Source organism: Canis lupus, chromosome X (assembly GCF_003254725.2).
Source record: "Canis lupus dingo isolate Sandy chromosome X, ASM325472v2, whole genome shotgun sequence".
NCBI lineage: Eukaryota > Metazoa > Chordata > Mammalia > Carnivora > Canidae > Canis > Canis lupus.
In genome coordinates this window covers 122,848,200-122,861,991 of record NC_064281.1, presented here as the reverse complement: position 1 = coordinate 122,861,991, position 13,792 = coordinate 122,848,200, and the positions used below count along the sequence as shown (strand labels likewise).

At 54.8% G+C, this 13,792-nt stretch overlaps 2 protein-coding genes and 1 non-coding gene across 14 annotated transcripts; 1 reads left to right on the top strand and 2 right to left on the bottom strand.

Moving 5' to 3' along the window:
• The first annotated feature begins 2,256 nt into the window (after positions 1-2,256).
• Positions 2,257-9,512, top strand: DNASE1L1 (deoxyribonuclease 1 like 1). Of its 9 annotated transcripts, none has more exons than XM_025460570.3 (8): positions 2,257-2,413; positions 6,110-6,319; positions 6,580-6,668; positions 6,748-6,834; positions 7,978-8,078; positions 8,218-8,330; positions 8,411-8,659; positions 8,750-9,512. In XM_025460570.3, exons 2-8 carry the CDS (start codon positions 6,188-6,190, stop codon positions 8,864-8,866), a joined length of 888 nt encoding a protein of 295 aa, XP_025316355.1. In that variant the 5' UTR covers positions 2,257-2,413; positions 6,110-6,187; the 3' UTR covers positions 8,867-9,512. The 9 variants fall into 9 exon arrangements, with proteins under 9 accessions (XP_025316355.1, XP_025316356.1, XP_035567327.1 ...); XM_035711434.2 differs by having other exon boundaries at positions 2,268-2,413; positions 6,113-6,319; XM_049107046.1 differs by having other exon boundaries at positions 2,273-2,417.
• Positions 9,265-13,485, bottom strand: RPL10 (ribosomal protein L10). 4 transcript variants are annotated; one of them, XM_049107051.1, is made up of 7 exons: positions 13,463-13,476; positions 13,309-13,357; positions 12,385-12,443; positions 12,181-12,288; positions 11,828-11,966; positions 11,076-11,238; positions 9,265-10,991 (listed from the first exon to the last, which is right to left on the bottom strand). In XM_049107051.1, exons 4-7 carry the CDS (start codon positions 12,215-12,217, stop codon positions 10,839-10,841), a joined length of 492 nt encoding a protein of 163 aa, XP_048963008.1. In that variant the 5' UTR covers positions 12,218-12,288; positions 12,385-12,443; positions 13,309-13,357; positions 13,463-13,476; the 3' UTR covers positions 9,265-10,838. The 4 variants fall into 4 exon arrangements, with proteins under 4 accessions (XP_048963008.1, XP_025316357.1, XP_048963007.1 ...); XM_025460572.3 differs by having other exon boundaries at positions 13,313-13,485; XM_049107050.1 differs by having other exon boundaries at positions 13,316-13,482.
• LOC112668604 (small nucleolar RNA SNORA70) lies at positions 11,286-11,419 on the bottom strand. The gene has a single exon (XR_003141736.1). It is a non-coding gene; the product is annotated as a small nucleolar RNA SNORA70 (small nucleolar RNA).
• Positions 13,486-13,792: the final 307 nt, after the last annotated feature.

The following is a 13,792-nucleotide window of genomic DNA, read 5'->3' as shown; positions in this document are numbered from 1 at the left end:
TCCCGGCCCGGCGGCCGCGCGCCCCTTGGGCCCCTCGGTTCGTCCCCGAAGCGTCCCCGCCGCCATCGGGCTGGCGGCGCCGTTACCGGACCCCGCGGCCCCCTTCGTTGTTGTTGAGACTAAGTGCACATCGTGGAATTAACCGTTTCCTACGGTCTTGTAGCATTTTATATTACACAGTGTACTTTACGTGCATATTATGATACATTGTGTGATTTTACCTGCCGTCCGCACACAGTTGCCACCGTTGCAATATTACAGGCTTGTGCGGTACGTGTATACATGTGTTATGTGTAGTATGTGATGGATCTTCCAACACAGGCCTAGGATCACAGAATACTATGTATCATTGAGTGCACTTCCAGTGTTGTCCCCCACGGCCTTGAGCTAGTTCCAGAACATGGTCTGAACATGGTCAGCACCGCAGAAGCGAGCCCTGGATCCGCTCAGCAGGCTATATTTTTCTTCTTTATTTTTTCTAAGCCTGGAAACATTTTTTAAGGTCAATCCACCTGTGCTTCAAAAATAAGAAATAAGGGGATCCCTGGGTGGCACAGCGGTTTGGTGCCTGCCTTTGGCCCGGGGCGCGATCCTGGAGACTCGGGATCGAATCCCACATCGGGCTCCCGGTGCATGGAGCCTGCTTCTCCCTCTGCCTGTGTCTCTGCCTCTCTCTCTCTCTCTCTCTCTCTCTCTGTGTGTGACTATCATGAATAAATAAATAAAATCTTTAAAAAAAAATAAGAAATAGGGACACCTCGCCGGCTGAGACGGTAAGGCATGCACCCTTGAATTCAGGGTCCTGAGTTCAAGACCCACATTGGGCATAGAGATAACTTAAAATCTTTTTTTTAAAGATTTTATTCATCCATCAATGAGAGACACACAGAGAGAGAGAGAGAGGCAGACACACAGGCAGAGGGAAGAGCAGGCTCCATGCAGGGAGCCCGATGTGGGACTCCATCCCAGGACTCTGGGATCACGCCCTGGGCTGAAGGTAGGCACTAAATAGCTGAGCCACCCAAGTATCCCCAAAATATTTTTTTAATTTGTATTTATTTATTCATGAGAGATACACAGAGAGAGAGAGAGAGGCAGAGACACAGGCAGACGGAGAAGCAGGTTCTTCGCAGGGAGCCTAATGTGGGACTGGATCCCGAGACCCTGGGATCATGCCCTGAGCTGAAGGCAGACGCTCGACCGCTGAGCCACCCGGGCTGCCCAAAATCTTTAAAATATAATAAAAACCAAAAAACTTTTGAGAAGCAGCCCGGGTGGATCACGCTCTGGGCTGAAGGCCCAAAGAGTGAGTTTCTACATAAAAACCAGTTAGAAGGGGCACCTGGGGGGCTCAGCAGTTGAACATCTGCCTTGGGCTCAGGACGTGACCCTGGGGTCCTGGAATCGAGTCCCACCTCGGGCTCCCTGCAGGGGGCCTGCTTCTCCCTCTGCCTGTGTCTCTGCCTCTCTCTGTGTGTCTCATGAATAAACAAATAAAATCTTTCTTTTTAAATTTTTATTTATTTATGATAGTCACAGAGAGAGAGAGAGAGAGGCAGAGACACAGGCAGAGGGAGAAGCAGGCTCCATGCACCGGGAGCCCGACGTGGGATTCGATCCCGGGTCTCCAGGATCACGCCCGGGCCAAAGGCAGGCGCGAAACCGCTGCGCCACCCAGGGATCCCAAGAAATAAAATCTTAAAAAAAACTTTCGGGGATCCCGGGGTGGCTCAGCGGTTTGGCGACTGACTGCCTTGGGCCCAGGGTGTGACCCTGGAGTTCCGGGATCGAGTCCCGCATCGGGCTCCCTGCATGGAGCCTGCTTCTCCCTCTGCCTGGGTGTCTGCCTCTCTCTCTCTCTATGCGTGTTATCATAAATAAATAAAAAAAAAAGGCTTTCGAGTCTTCTCATCGCCGTGGCAGTCGTAACGTGCTAAGGCCCACGGCTGCTGCCAACGGGACATTGCCCTCGCGATTGCGCCGCCATCAACGGCGAGGACCCGCCGCCGGCCTACAGAGTCCCCGGAGTGCCCGGGTCGTCCCCACGGCGACAGAGCAGGCGCCCACGGGCCCCGGGCTACCGGCCTTGTAGCCTCCCCGTCTGGGGCGCGGTCCCCCGCGGGCGGCTCCCAGCGATCGCCCAGCCGTGGGGACGGGCGCAGCCGCTGGCCTGGTGCCCCGACGGACTCAGGCCTGTCACCGCCCGCAGCCGCGGCCGCCGGCGCCTGCTTCCACGTGGGGGGCGGAGGTGGAGCCGGGGCGCCGGCCCGCGGGGCACACCAGCGCCAGGAAGGGCGGGGCGGCCCGGCCTCTTCCTCTTCCCCCACCCGGGCCTGCCCAGACGGCGCTGCGGTGCCGCGGGGGTGCTGCGATCTGCTCACAGCTCCGCGGGCGCGGATACCGGCCGCTCTGAGTAGGTAGGGGGCCCTGCGGGCGGAGGGGGGGTGACCCCCGCCTGAGGCCTGCGGTGAGAGGGGACGGGAGCCCCGCGGCTGGGGCCAAGGCTGGGGGCTGGGGGCCGGGGCTGCGCTGTGGACTAGAGCCGGGAGACTCACTCCGGGTCTTTCTGCCCTGATGGGGGGGAGGGGACCCCTGACCCTAGAACCCCCAAGCCTTCCCTTGACAGCCCCAGGCTGCTCAAATGTCCACCGTACATCCCAGAATAGTAACCAGGGCAGGACACCCAAGCCAGCATGAGTGACGGAGCAGGTGGCCCGGGAGAGACGGGCACTCAGGCCAGCCAGGATCGTGAAGGAGACGCAGAGACCCTATGACAAAGAGGGAGGAACGGAGAAGAGACGGGGCGAAAGAGGCATACAGGGCCTGAGTGAGGCACACAGTGAGCCCCCGGGGGAGGTGACCAAGTGGCAGCTGGAATGCACTGGGAAGTGACTCAAACAGGGCTGAAAGGGGCGGCTGGGTGGCGCCGCGACTGAACGTCCTACTGGGTTTCAGCTCAGGTCCCAATCTCGGGTCTTCAGGGTCGTGAGATTGAGCCCCGAGTAGGGCTCTGTGCTCAGTGCGGAGTCTGCTTGGGCTTCTCTCTCCCTCTTGCTCCCTATTTGTGCTCTCTCTCTAAAATAAAGAAATTAATCTTTATTTTTTTAAAAGATTTATTTATTACAGAGAGAGATGCAGAGGGAGAAGCAGCCCCGTGCAGGGAGCCCGACGTGAGACTCGATCCCGGGTCCCCAGAATCACACCCCGGGCCAAAGGCAGCACTAAACCAATGGGCCACCCGGGCTGCCCAAGAAAGTCATCTTTAAAAATACAGAAAAGGGGGATCCCTGGGTGGCGCAGCAGTTTAGCGCCTGCCTTTGGCCCAGGGCGCGATCCCGGAAACCCAGGATCGAGTCCCACGTCAGGCTCCCGCTGCATGGAGCCTGTGTCTCTGCCTCTCTCTCTCTCTCTCTCTCTCTCTCTCACTGTGTGCCTGTCATGAATAAATAAAATCAAATAATTTTAAAAAATAAAAAATAAAAATAAAAATAAAATACAGAAAAGGGGCAGCCCTGGTGGCTCACCGGTTTGGCGCCGTCTTCAGCCGGGGGTGTGATCCTGGGGACCCGGGATCGAGTCCCACGTCGGGCTCCCAGCATGGAGCCTGCTTCCTCTCTGCCTGCATCTCTGCCTCTCTGTGTGTGTGTGTGTGTGTGTGTGCCTCTCATGAATAAATAAATAAATAGAATCTTTAAAAAAAATAAAAATAAAGAAGAGTGCTGAACGCTATCAGTGGAAGGGACGGGGGCAAGGGACAAAAGCAGAGGACGAATATGATTCCTTTTGCAGAGTCAACAGTTCCAGCCAAGAAATGACCCAACTAACTAGGCGTTCCACCCCATAGGCCCTTGCTACAAGGGTTTTGCCCCAATCGCGCCTTATGTGAGCCAGTCTGAGCTAGACTGGAGCTGAGCGCCAAAGCTCTTCTGAGTTCTCCTTCTTAAAAAAAAAAAAAGATTTATTAATTTGTGTGTGTGAGAGAGAGAGAGAGAGAGAGAGAGAGAGAGAGGCAGAGACACAGGAGGAGGGAGAAGCAGGCTCCATGCCAGGAGCCTGACGCAGGACTCGATCCCGGGTCTCCAGGATCACACCCCGGGCCAAAGGCAGGCGCCAAACCGATGAGCCACCCAGGGATCCCCCTCTCCTGGGTTCTCCTAAAGTAAATCTCCTATAGGCACAGCTTTCCACCATGTTTTGTTTTGTTTTTTTAATTTTTTAAAATTTTTTTATTCCATGTTTTGAACATACGTTGTATGCACTAGCATGTCGACGTGCTAGGCACGCACAGTTGAGCCAGAAGTGCCTGTGTAAGCCCCCTGGCCCCACCCGCTAAGATACAGGATAAAAGCTTCCTGTATTAGCCTCAGGGGGAGACAGTACTTTGAGATTTATCTCCATATCTCCTTGTAACAAAAAGTTGAAACCTCTTTGCTTTCAACATTTCCTTGGGTTCTGCTCAATTTGGGGCACCCCAAGTGGTGAACCCCTTGAGTTTGGCTACAAAGGTGACAGAGAGAAACAGGCAGACAGAAGTAGAGGGACTTATGTTGCTTAAATGACAATGACACAGATGGGGATCAAGCGAGGGGGCTGAACCCCAATGACACGACAAAGTTTGGGTGCATCTGCACCAAAGATCAGCCGAGAGACGCTCCGAAAGAGGGGGCTTCAGCTGGTAGGATGAGCAAGAGGGGCTGTCCGGTGGTGGCAGGGCTGTGGGAAAGGGGTGCATCACACACTGCCGCGGGGGATTTGGCCTGGCTGAGATCACTTCCGGTGCTATATGCCCTTGAACCAGGCCATTCCACTGGTGGGAGTTTGTCTTGGAGATATCATCTCAGCAGCAGGGAGGTAGGTGTGAAGGCGATCCTCCTGTTGATAATGGTGGTGAGAAGTTGAAATTAGCTGTGAGGTTGAACTCTTGTGACCTGTTGTTGGTGGGAATGTAAAAAAAAGTGGGGGGATCCCTGGGTGGCTCAGCGGTTTAGCGCTGCCTTCAGCCCAGGGCCTGATCCTGGGGTCCTGGGATCGAGTCCCGCTTGGGCTCCCTGCATGGGGCCTGCTTCTCCCTCTGCCTGTGTCTCTGCCTCTCTCTCTCTCTCACTGCATGTGTGTCCCTCGTGAATGAATAAATAAATAAAAATCTCTTTAAAAAAAATAAGGAGAGAGGAAGGGGGGCTGCTGGGGGAGAGGGGGTGTCTAATGGTGACAGTTTCAGTTTGGAAAGTTGGAAAAATTCTGGCGATGGGTGGTGGTGATGGTTGCATCACAATGGAAATGTACTTAATGCCACTGAACTGTACCCTCAAAAATGGTTAAGATGGTTAAAAAAAAAGAAAGAAAGAAACCCGGCTAAGATGGTAAATCCTATACTATGTGTATTTTACCATATTTAAAAAGAATGAAGTCCCAGGGGCGCTTGGCTGGCTCAGTCAGTGGAGCATGAGACTCTTGATCTCAGGGTTGTGAGTTTAAGCCCCACGTTGGATGTAGAGATTGCCTAAAAATCTTTTTTAAAATATGTATTTATTGGGCAGCCCCGGTGGCCCAGAGGTTTAGCACCACCTTCGGCCCAGGGCGTGACCCTGGAGGCCCGGGATCGAGTCCCGCGTCGGGCTCCCTGCATGGGGCCTGCTTCTCCCTCTGCCTGTGTCTCTGCCTCTCTCTCTCTCTGCCTCTCATGAATAAATAAATGAAATCTTTTTTTTTTGAAATCTTTTTTAAAAATATGTATTTATTTTAGACAGAGTGCATGTGAGCAGGGGGAGGGGCGGAGGGAGAGGAAGCGAGAGAGAAAGAGAGAGAAGCTGACTCCTCCCAGAGCCTGGAGCCCGACAACACAGGGCTCGATCCCACAACCCCGAGATCGTGACCTGAGCCAAAATCAAGTGTTGGATGCCCAACCGACTGCACCACCAGGATCCCCACTTAAAAATAAAATCATAAAAAAAAATAATGAAGTCAAGCCATATGTGCCGATGTTGGAAGGTGTCCAAAGGGACAAAGGCGGGAAATCTGCAGTGCTGATGCTGGCACTTCTGGGAGGTTCGAACTGGGTGGCAGGGTGAGCATCACTTCCTCTGTTCCACATGCCATGTCCTCTGAGAAGCAGAACTGAGCCTCGCCGGCACCGTACCCTGGGACGACCTGGATTCCTCCAGAAGGTCCCAGCAGCGCCCACACAGCCATGCATTACCCAGCCGTGCTCCTGCTTCTCCTGCCCGGTGGGGCTGAGGCCTTTCGCATCTGTGCCTTCAATGCCCAGCGGCTGACGCTTTCCAAGGTGGCCAGGGAACATGTGATGGACATCTTTGTCCGGGTAGGTGCCCCCGCCCGAAGCCCCCTGCCCTGCCTGCCCAGAGGAGGGAGGACATCGAGACGCTGACCCCAGTCTCCTCCTCTGTGATGCGGGTGCGGCGTGGTTGGGGTGGCACTCAGGCTTCTCCCGGGTCCTGTCTGGTCCCGGTGCTGTCTGGGGGCCTCAGCCAGAGAGCCGCATCGGTACCACTTCCCCAGGGACCCCACCTTGCTCCTGGGGTCGCTGGCACTGAGCGGGGCCGGCCCTCCCGGGTCTTGCAGATCCTGGCTCGCTGCGACATCATGGTGCTGCAGGAGGTGGTGGACTCTTCTGGCAGTGCTATATCCCTCCTGCTTCGAGAACTCAATCGGTGAGGAGGGCTCTGGGGGTCTGACCGAGGGCCCCCCAGAGCCTCAGGGCCCCTGACCTGGGTTTCCCTGTCCTGGCAGATTTGATAACTCCGGGTTCTACAGCTTCTTGAGCAGCCCCTTGCTAGGGCGCAACACATACATGGAGAAGTACGTGTACATCTACCGGTAAGCGCAGGTGGCGGCCAGGGCGGACGTGGCATTGGCCGTGTGTGAGATGGCTCCGTAGTCCCAAGAGCTACAGGATCCTTCCTCCTGCTGGGGCCCTCGCCTTCTCATTGCACTTTTTTCCTCCTCAGTGGTTTTCTTTTGGTATCTTACTCCCCTCTACCCCAGCCAGCTTTCCCGCCCACATGTCCCTACCGCAGGAGGCCTTCCCTATCCATGCTCAGATGTGGGGCCCCCCTGCAAGGGCTCAGGGCAGGCTGGGCTGCTCTTTGAGAATGGCCGGCCGAAGCTCCTGGGAAGAGACAACGACGGGGGCTGACTGTGGGCCTTGGGCAGGCCCGCTCTCCAGAGACCGCCCTAAGTCCTTCAGACAGCCTGGGGTGGGGGGAGCCCTCCAGGGTCAGGATAGAGAGGGCAAGGGGGTGGTCAGGTAAGGAGATCTATTTATATAGATGAAATCACGTGTCTAGAATTCACTCCCAAATAATGGGGGCGGGGGGTTGCAGAAACACATCCATGTAGGATTGCTCATAACAGCCCCAAATCAGAAGTAGCTATCCAGGTGCCCATCAGCCGCTGACTGGGTAAACAAAAGGCGGTCTCTTTGTGCACTGGAATGTCACGCAGCCACAGGAAGGAGTGAAGCTGGGAGCCATGCTGCAGAGCCAATGGGCCTTGAAAACCTCTGCTAAGGGAAAGGAGCCAGACACAAAAGACCACGTAGTATTTTCTTTCCATTCACACCAAGTGTCCAAAACAGGCAAATCTACAGACAGAAAACAGATCAGTGGCTGCCAGGGGCGGAGCAGAGGGGCATGGGGGGGGCACTGCTCATGGGTACGAGATTTCTCTTTCGGGCCGTAAGAGTGTTCCAAAACGGATCGTGGCGATGGTTTGACAACCCTGTGAATGTGCTAAGCGCCACTGAATTCTGGGTTTGAAACAGGTGAATTCCGTGGTATGTGCGTGTGAATTATGTCTCAATAAAAAACAAGTTCTGGAAAAGCGGCGAGGAAGGCTGCAGTCACATGAAACAGGGCTAGTCGTGGAGGGCCCCTCGCTGAGTGCCAGCTCTGACGTAGGCACTCGCGAAGCCAAATCGGTGATGGGGGGGCCACTGCTTCTCATCCCTTGGTCCCCCAGGTCCCACAAGACACAGGTATTGGATTCCTACGTGTACGAGGACAAGGATGATCTCTTTGCCCGGGAGCCGTTCGTGGCCCAGTTCACTTTTCCCAGCAAGGGTAGGAAGGGAAGAAGGGTGGCCCTGCTGTGTGGGAGCGGGCAGGGGGGTCTGGCTGGTTCCCTGAGGGCTTGGTTACTGGCAGAGGCTGGGTGGGGAATGCCCGGAGCGGGTGGGAGCCTCATCCTGGGGCCTTGCAGTCCTTCCCAGCCTGGTGCTGGTCCCACTGCACACCACTCCGAAGGCCGTGGAGAAGGAGCTGAATGCCCTGTACGACGTGTTTCTGGACGTCTCCCAGCGCTGGCAGAGCAAGGTAGGGCTGGCCAGATCGCACAGGAGGGCCAGGGACACGATGGCTGGGTGGCCGGGCCTGACTGCTGTCCCCCTGCCCAGGACATGATCCTGCTTGGGGACTTCAACGCTGACTGCGCCTCACTGAACAAAAAGCGCCTGGCTGAGCTGGCGCTGCGGACCGAGGCGGGCTTCCGCTGGGTGATCGCCGACGGGGAGGACACCACGGTGCGGGCCAGCACCCACTGCGCCTACGACCGCATAGTGCTGCACGGGGAGCGCTGCCAGAGTCTGCTCAGCTCCGCGGCCGCCTTTAACTTCCCCAGGAGCTTCAGACTCAACGAAGAGGAGGTAAAGGGGCGAGGCAGGGACCGGCTCACGGCCAGGTCCCCCCGCCCGACACTGAGACACTGACGCTGTCCCCCCACTGCCTTCCCCCAGGCCCTCAACATCAGCGACCACTACCCTGTGGAAGTGGAGCTGAGCCGGGCGGCACCCAGGGTCCAGCCTCTTGGCCTGGCTGCTCTGTTGCTGTTGCTGCTACTCCTGCTCCCCTAGCTGGGCCTGGTGGCCTGAACCAGCCTGGGGCCTGCTACCCACAGATGGGAGGACTGTGCTGCCTTCGGGACTCAAATCGTGGTCTCTCCTCTCTGCTCCGGGGACCCAGAGACTCCTGAGGGGCTTCGGCTGCAGCCCTCCTCCATCTGACTATAGCTCTGCCCCACTGGACTGCAACCCGTCTCCACCTGCCTTTTCTTTGGCTTTGGTTTGTGTTCTTTGGTTGGGCCCCTGCCTGGCATTAGAATGTAGAAGGCGGCAGGGACCCTGAGGCTAGACCCATGGCACTCTGCCCCTGGCTAGTGTCACGAGAGGGGATAGAGTAGGCTCTAGGGCTGGGGGAGGAGGAAAGGGGGCTCAGGTGATTTTGGCTCAACTGCAAGGCTCAGAAAAGGGAATCACAACAGAACAGATTTTATTATAGGACAAAGAGGGAACTTACACGCTGAGAAAAAGCTAAATTTGGGGATATTACACATGTGGAGCAGATGTGCCCGAGAGCCATTTTTATTGCATACAGGATTCACAGGAATCTGCATTAAGATTCCAGCAGATACAATGACCGATAAGCAGTTTACACACGCAGTAACTAGTGAACAGAGTATGTTTAAACTCGTAATCTAATAAATCAAAGTAGCTGCAAACAGCCCTGCTGCTGCCTTCTGTCAAGCCCACGTTCACGACCATTCACGACCATTGTGCAGCTCAGCCTCCCTCCGCCCAGGGTACCGCCAGTCCACACTGACTGGCAGGTGTAGGAGGCATGGCTCAGGCTGGTTACCCAGGCGACAGGTGCATACAGAAAATAGATGTAACACTTCTCACGTAATAGCAACTGTGTGGATACGCGGGCTTGTAGGTTAAGGACTCTTTATTAGGATGTCGGGATCACAGAACTCTCCCTTCCCAGTTTCAATTTTCGGGGAACAGCTCAGTAAAACCACCTAGCAGGTATCAGGGCCATTTTAGCACAAATGCTTACAGATTAGAACCATTTGAAGGCCAAAAATAAAAGGGATTTTAAACCTTAGAAATGGCTGTTTAGTAAGGATTGCAAAAGGTCAGAGGATGGGCCACAGAGCTTACATGCAGCACACAGCCCAGCCTGGGCAAGCAGAGGGGGCCTCTGCAACCACTGTGCCCTGCTCTGGAGCCAGATTCCTTTAGGATTCTCTTCTGGGTGCAGAGCCACGTGCCATCAGGCCTAACAGAGTTCCTGGGGGTATCTTTCCTCCTCCAGGATGTGGAATCCAACGCTACTCTTGTAAACCTGGCACACAGTTGAGGTGCCAGACAGCACTCCGGAATCCCCAGGCCCAGGGGAGCTGCACACTACTTGCCATGAGGTCTTCTTGCTAAGCCCTATGGGCCACTTAAGGTTGGGAGCTGGGTATCAGAATGGACACTGGCCACAGTGGCCAAGGATGTGAAAGGAGTCCTCAGAAGGAGTGGAGTCAGGACTGCTGCCTGAAAACTTGAGCACAACTCTTCATGAGCCAACTTCAAGACCTGTCTTCTAGAGGACTGGCTTAAAAGGTGTCTGGAACCAGGCCTAGTCTCACTTCTCCCCATTTCCAGTTATGTTTCTGGTAGGGTCCTCAGCGAGAACTTTTGCAGCAGCTCCAAGTTAACTGTAGGCCACAAGCCCTTTTTCATCACACTGGGGCAGGGCACTGGCCTAAAGAAGCATTCAATGCCTATGGAGTCATCACAGCCTGGATTTGTGAAAAGAGATTCTGAACTGAATTTCTGACCTAAGCAGGTCCAAATCATAGTGCCATTTAGGCAACTTGGAGGATGGTATGTTCTAGGCCATATTCCTAATGTTTCCTTGTTGGCCCAGGGCCAGTTTGTAGTCTTTTCATGATTTCCAAAGAGCCCCCCACCCTCCATGAATCCAGATGCAAAGACAGACAGACAGGAAGCAGGATTTATTGGTGGGCATGAATAGGGTTCGGGTGGTGCAAGGTTCTCATGAGTGGAGAGCCCTCCATTTGTCCAAGGGGCCACGATTAGGGATGTATTTGACCCCACAGCCATCTGGGATGAGCCGCTTTTCGGCCACCATATCTTCAAATTCGTCCGCATTAAACTTAGTAAAGCCCCACTTCTTGGAGATGTGGATCTAGGGAGAGATGAAGAGGATGGCATCAGGAAACCTAGACACTGGGGCAAGCAAAGGCAGGACGGTGGTTTCAGCACAACTCACCTTCTGGCGGCCAGGGAACTTGAACTTGGCCCTGCGTAGGGCCTCAATCACATGCTCCTTGTTCTGCAGCTTGGTACGGATGGACATGATGACTTGGCCAATGTGGACCCTGGCTACTGTGCCCTGGGGCTTCCCAAAGGCACCTCGCATACCTGTCTGCAGCCTAGATTGGAGATAACATTATGTCAGACCTCTAAGTCGACCACAAAGGGCTGTCTCCAAGGTCCCTTAGGGCAACCCATACAATCAACAGGCTGCATACACTACCAAGGAGGCTACTGTTTGCAGCCATGGCACACTGGGCCCCCATGGAGAAAGAGCACAGTCGGCTTAATTGGCTGCAGAAAACAGAAAACTCAAAACAGACTAGCCAGTTCCTCTAAGGGGTCATTGGCTCATCTGAAAGCCCTCCAACCTGTGACTGCTTCAGCTACCTGCTTGCTGGCAGATGGCTGGCATCAGGATTAAAGTTACTCCCTCAGAAGGAGCCCCCTCCACCTGTCACCAAGAGGCTAAGACAGTCACAATGTCTTTTGTGCTTGTTTCTGCAAAGCAGTTCTCTGTGGTGTTATGGGGCAAAAATGGCCCATTAAGATCCGTTTCATAGCCTAAATTTAACCTGGCTGTATTATTAAATGGTTGAATTCTGTGTGAGGCCATCTCTTTGCCCTAATGAAAAAAAATCAAGCCAAACAAAGGCCTCAAGTTATGAGTAAACACCTGAAAAAGCAGAGACCCAAGACCCAGCTCACCTGTCAGCTCCAGCACAGGACAACATCTTGTTGATACGGATAACATGGAAGGGATGGAGCCGCACTCGGATGTGAAAACCATCTTTGCCACAGCTTTTCACCATGTACTTGTTGGCACAAATACGGGCAGCCTCCAGGGCTAGGGTGATGACATGTGGCAACAGAGTGAGAGGAGATAAACACACACGTTTTTATTGTAACCCTCCCCGACTCACAGTATATCTGTACTGATGGGTGAGTTTTTCAGAAAGGCTCACCGTTAGGCACTCATTAAAATAGAAATCCAGTGCAGTGTGTTCTGGGTCTGGTGGGGGGCAGCTAGAAGGGACAGCCATTAAGGAATCCTGCCTCACCTTCAGAGGAGAGCTGCTCATACTCATCTGACACCATGTGGCCACATAATGGGAACTCATCCACTTTTGCCTTCTTCCGCCCCAGATCAAAGATGCGAATCTTGGCATCTGAAAAGACCTTCGTTAGGTGTGTGGGGGAGGGGGGTACCATTGGCAATTGAGTCAGTGCGGCCAAACCAGTTTGGGAGCACGCCCACTACTTACCAGGGACACCTCTGCAGAAGCGTGACTTTGGATACGGCTTGTTCTTACAGTACCGGTAACTGCGGAGAGGGGAGGAAACCGAAGTTTAAAGTTCACAAGTGAATGTAACAATAAACACTTTGAGGCTCCCTTAAGTTAAAACCAAAGGAGGGCTGCGAATGGGGAGGGCAACAACGTATCAATCGGTTTCCAGTCCTGGAAACTGGATCTAAGCAAGACAACCAAAACAAGGTGGTCAGAACTTAGAAAACACCCATTCTAAGAATATAAAAGCCCAAAAACCTCGCTTGATCCTTTATGGCCTCATACTTCTAACAGATCCTAGGGGACTTTTCTAGGTACAAAAAAAAAGACCCTCTCACTTCAAGACACGGAAGATTTGCTGAGTATTAGTGAGTCAGTTTCATGCTATCCACCGACTTTTGGGCACGTGGCATTAAATCGGGGCTCCGGACCACGTGTGGAGAGATTCTAACGCCCCCTGCAGGACATACAAGGCGACTGAGCCCGCTTTTCAGGGCGGCCCTTGGCGCCCAAGAAGGCACGGGCATGTCGCCCGGAAATAAGACCGGGATAGCACACAAAGGCCCTGAAAGGGTATCGAGCTTCCTAAGGCGGCGAATTTCCAAGACAGGAAGGATGCAAGGCGGACGTGGCTTCCAGGCCGAAAGTGACGGAGCGCAGCCAGTCCAAGGAAAATCGGCCACCCCAACACCCAACAAAACAGAAGATGCTCTGAAAAGCCGCATGGACCTTAAACAGTATAATCGAAGATCCCAAGCGACCCGGGAGGCACTGGGAGAGACGTGGAGTGTGTCCCCAGCACAGGAGCGCTCCACTCGAGGCCCCACCCCACGGCTGCTTTTAGCAGCCAAGCGCAGTCCTCCCTCCTTTCTCAGCTGCCAAATTGTACGGGTTGGGCACTCACCACCGGGCGGGGCGGCGACCCATGGCGACACCAGATCTTCAGTGGCTGCAACGAAACAGACAAAGTCGGAAGAGAAGACGGAGACAGGCCTCCAAGCAGGCCAGAGAGTCAGAGAGCGCACGGGACAAGCCCGGAACCCCGGCTACTCACCGCGCCGAAGGAAAAAGAGGCGCTCCCACGCCTGCGCAGGCCTTATATAGGCGGACTATCTTCCCGCGCAGTTACCATAGAGTCGCGGCCGGGGCGGGCGGGTGCTCTGCCACACTTCCGGACCACAGATGCAGCCGCCCGGTGCGCCTGCGCACGGGCGTGGCGTCCGGACCTGCGCGGGCTGGGTCCCCGCCGGGAGCTGGTGCGCGGGCGGCCGGCCGGCCAATCGGGCGTCGCCACATCGGCGCGGAGAGGCCAGTTTCCGGCTGGCCATCTTGGGTGTAGGGCTCTTGGCCGAGGCTTTGCCCTAACTGTGAGAGACCTGTGGTC

Coding starts and splice junctions, on each gene's coding strand:
- DNASE1L1 (XM_025460570.3), top strand. CDS start 6,188: ATGCATTACCCAGCCGTGCTCCTGCTTCTCCTGCCCGGTGGGGCTGAG. Junction 6,835..7,977: donor AAGTACGTGTACATCTACCG/GTAAGCGCAGGT, acceptor TTGGTCCCCCAG/GTCCCACAAGACACAGGTAT. Junction 8,660..8,749: donor TCAGACTCAACGAAGAGGAG/GTAAAGGGGCGA, acceptor GCCTTCCCCCAG/GCCCTCAACATCAGCGACCA.
- RPL10 (XM_025460572.3), bottom strand. CDS start 13,335: ATGGGTCGCCGCCCCGCCCGGTG. Junction 12,444..13,312: donor GGTCGCCGCCCCGCCCGGTG/GTGAGTGCCCAA, acceptor CCCTCTCCGCAG/TTACCGGTACTGTAAGAACA. Junction 12,289..12,384: donor CTTCTGCAGAGGTGTCCCTG/GTAAGTAGTGGG, acceptor AGGTCTTTTCAG/ATGCCAAGATTCGCATCTTT.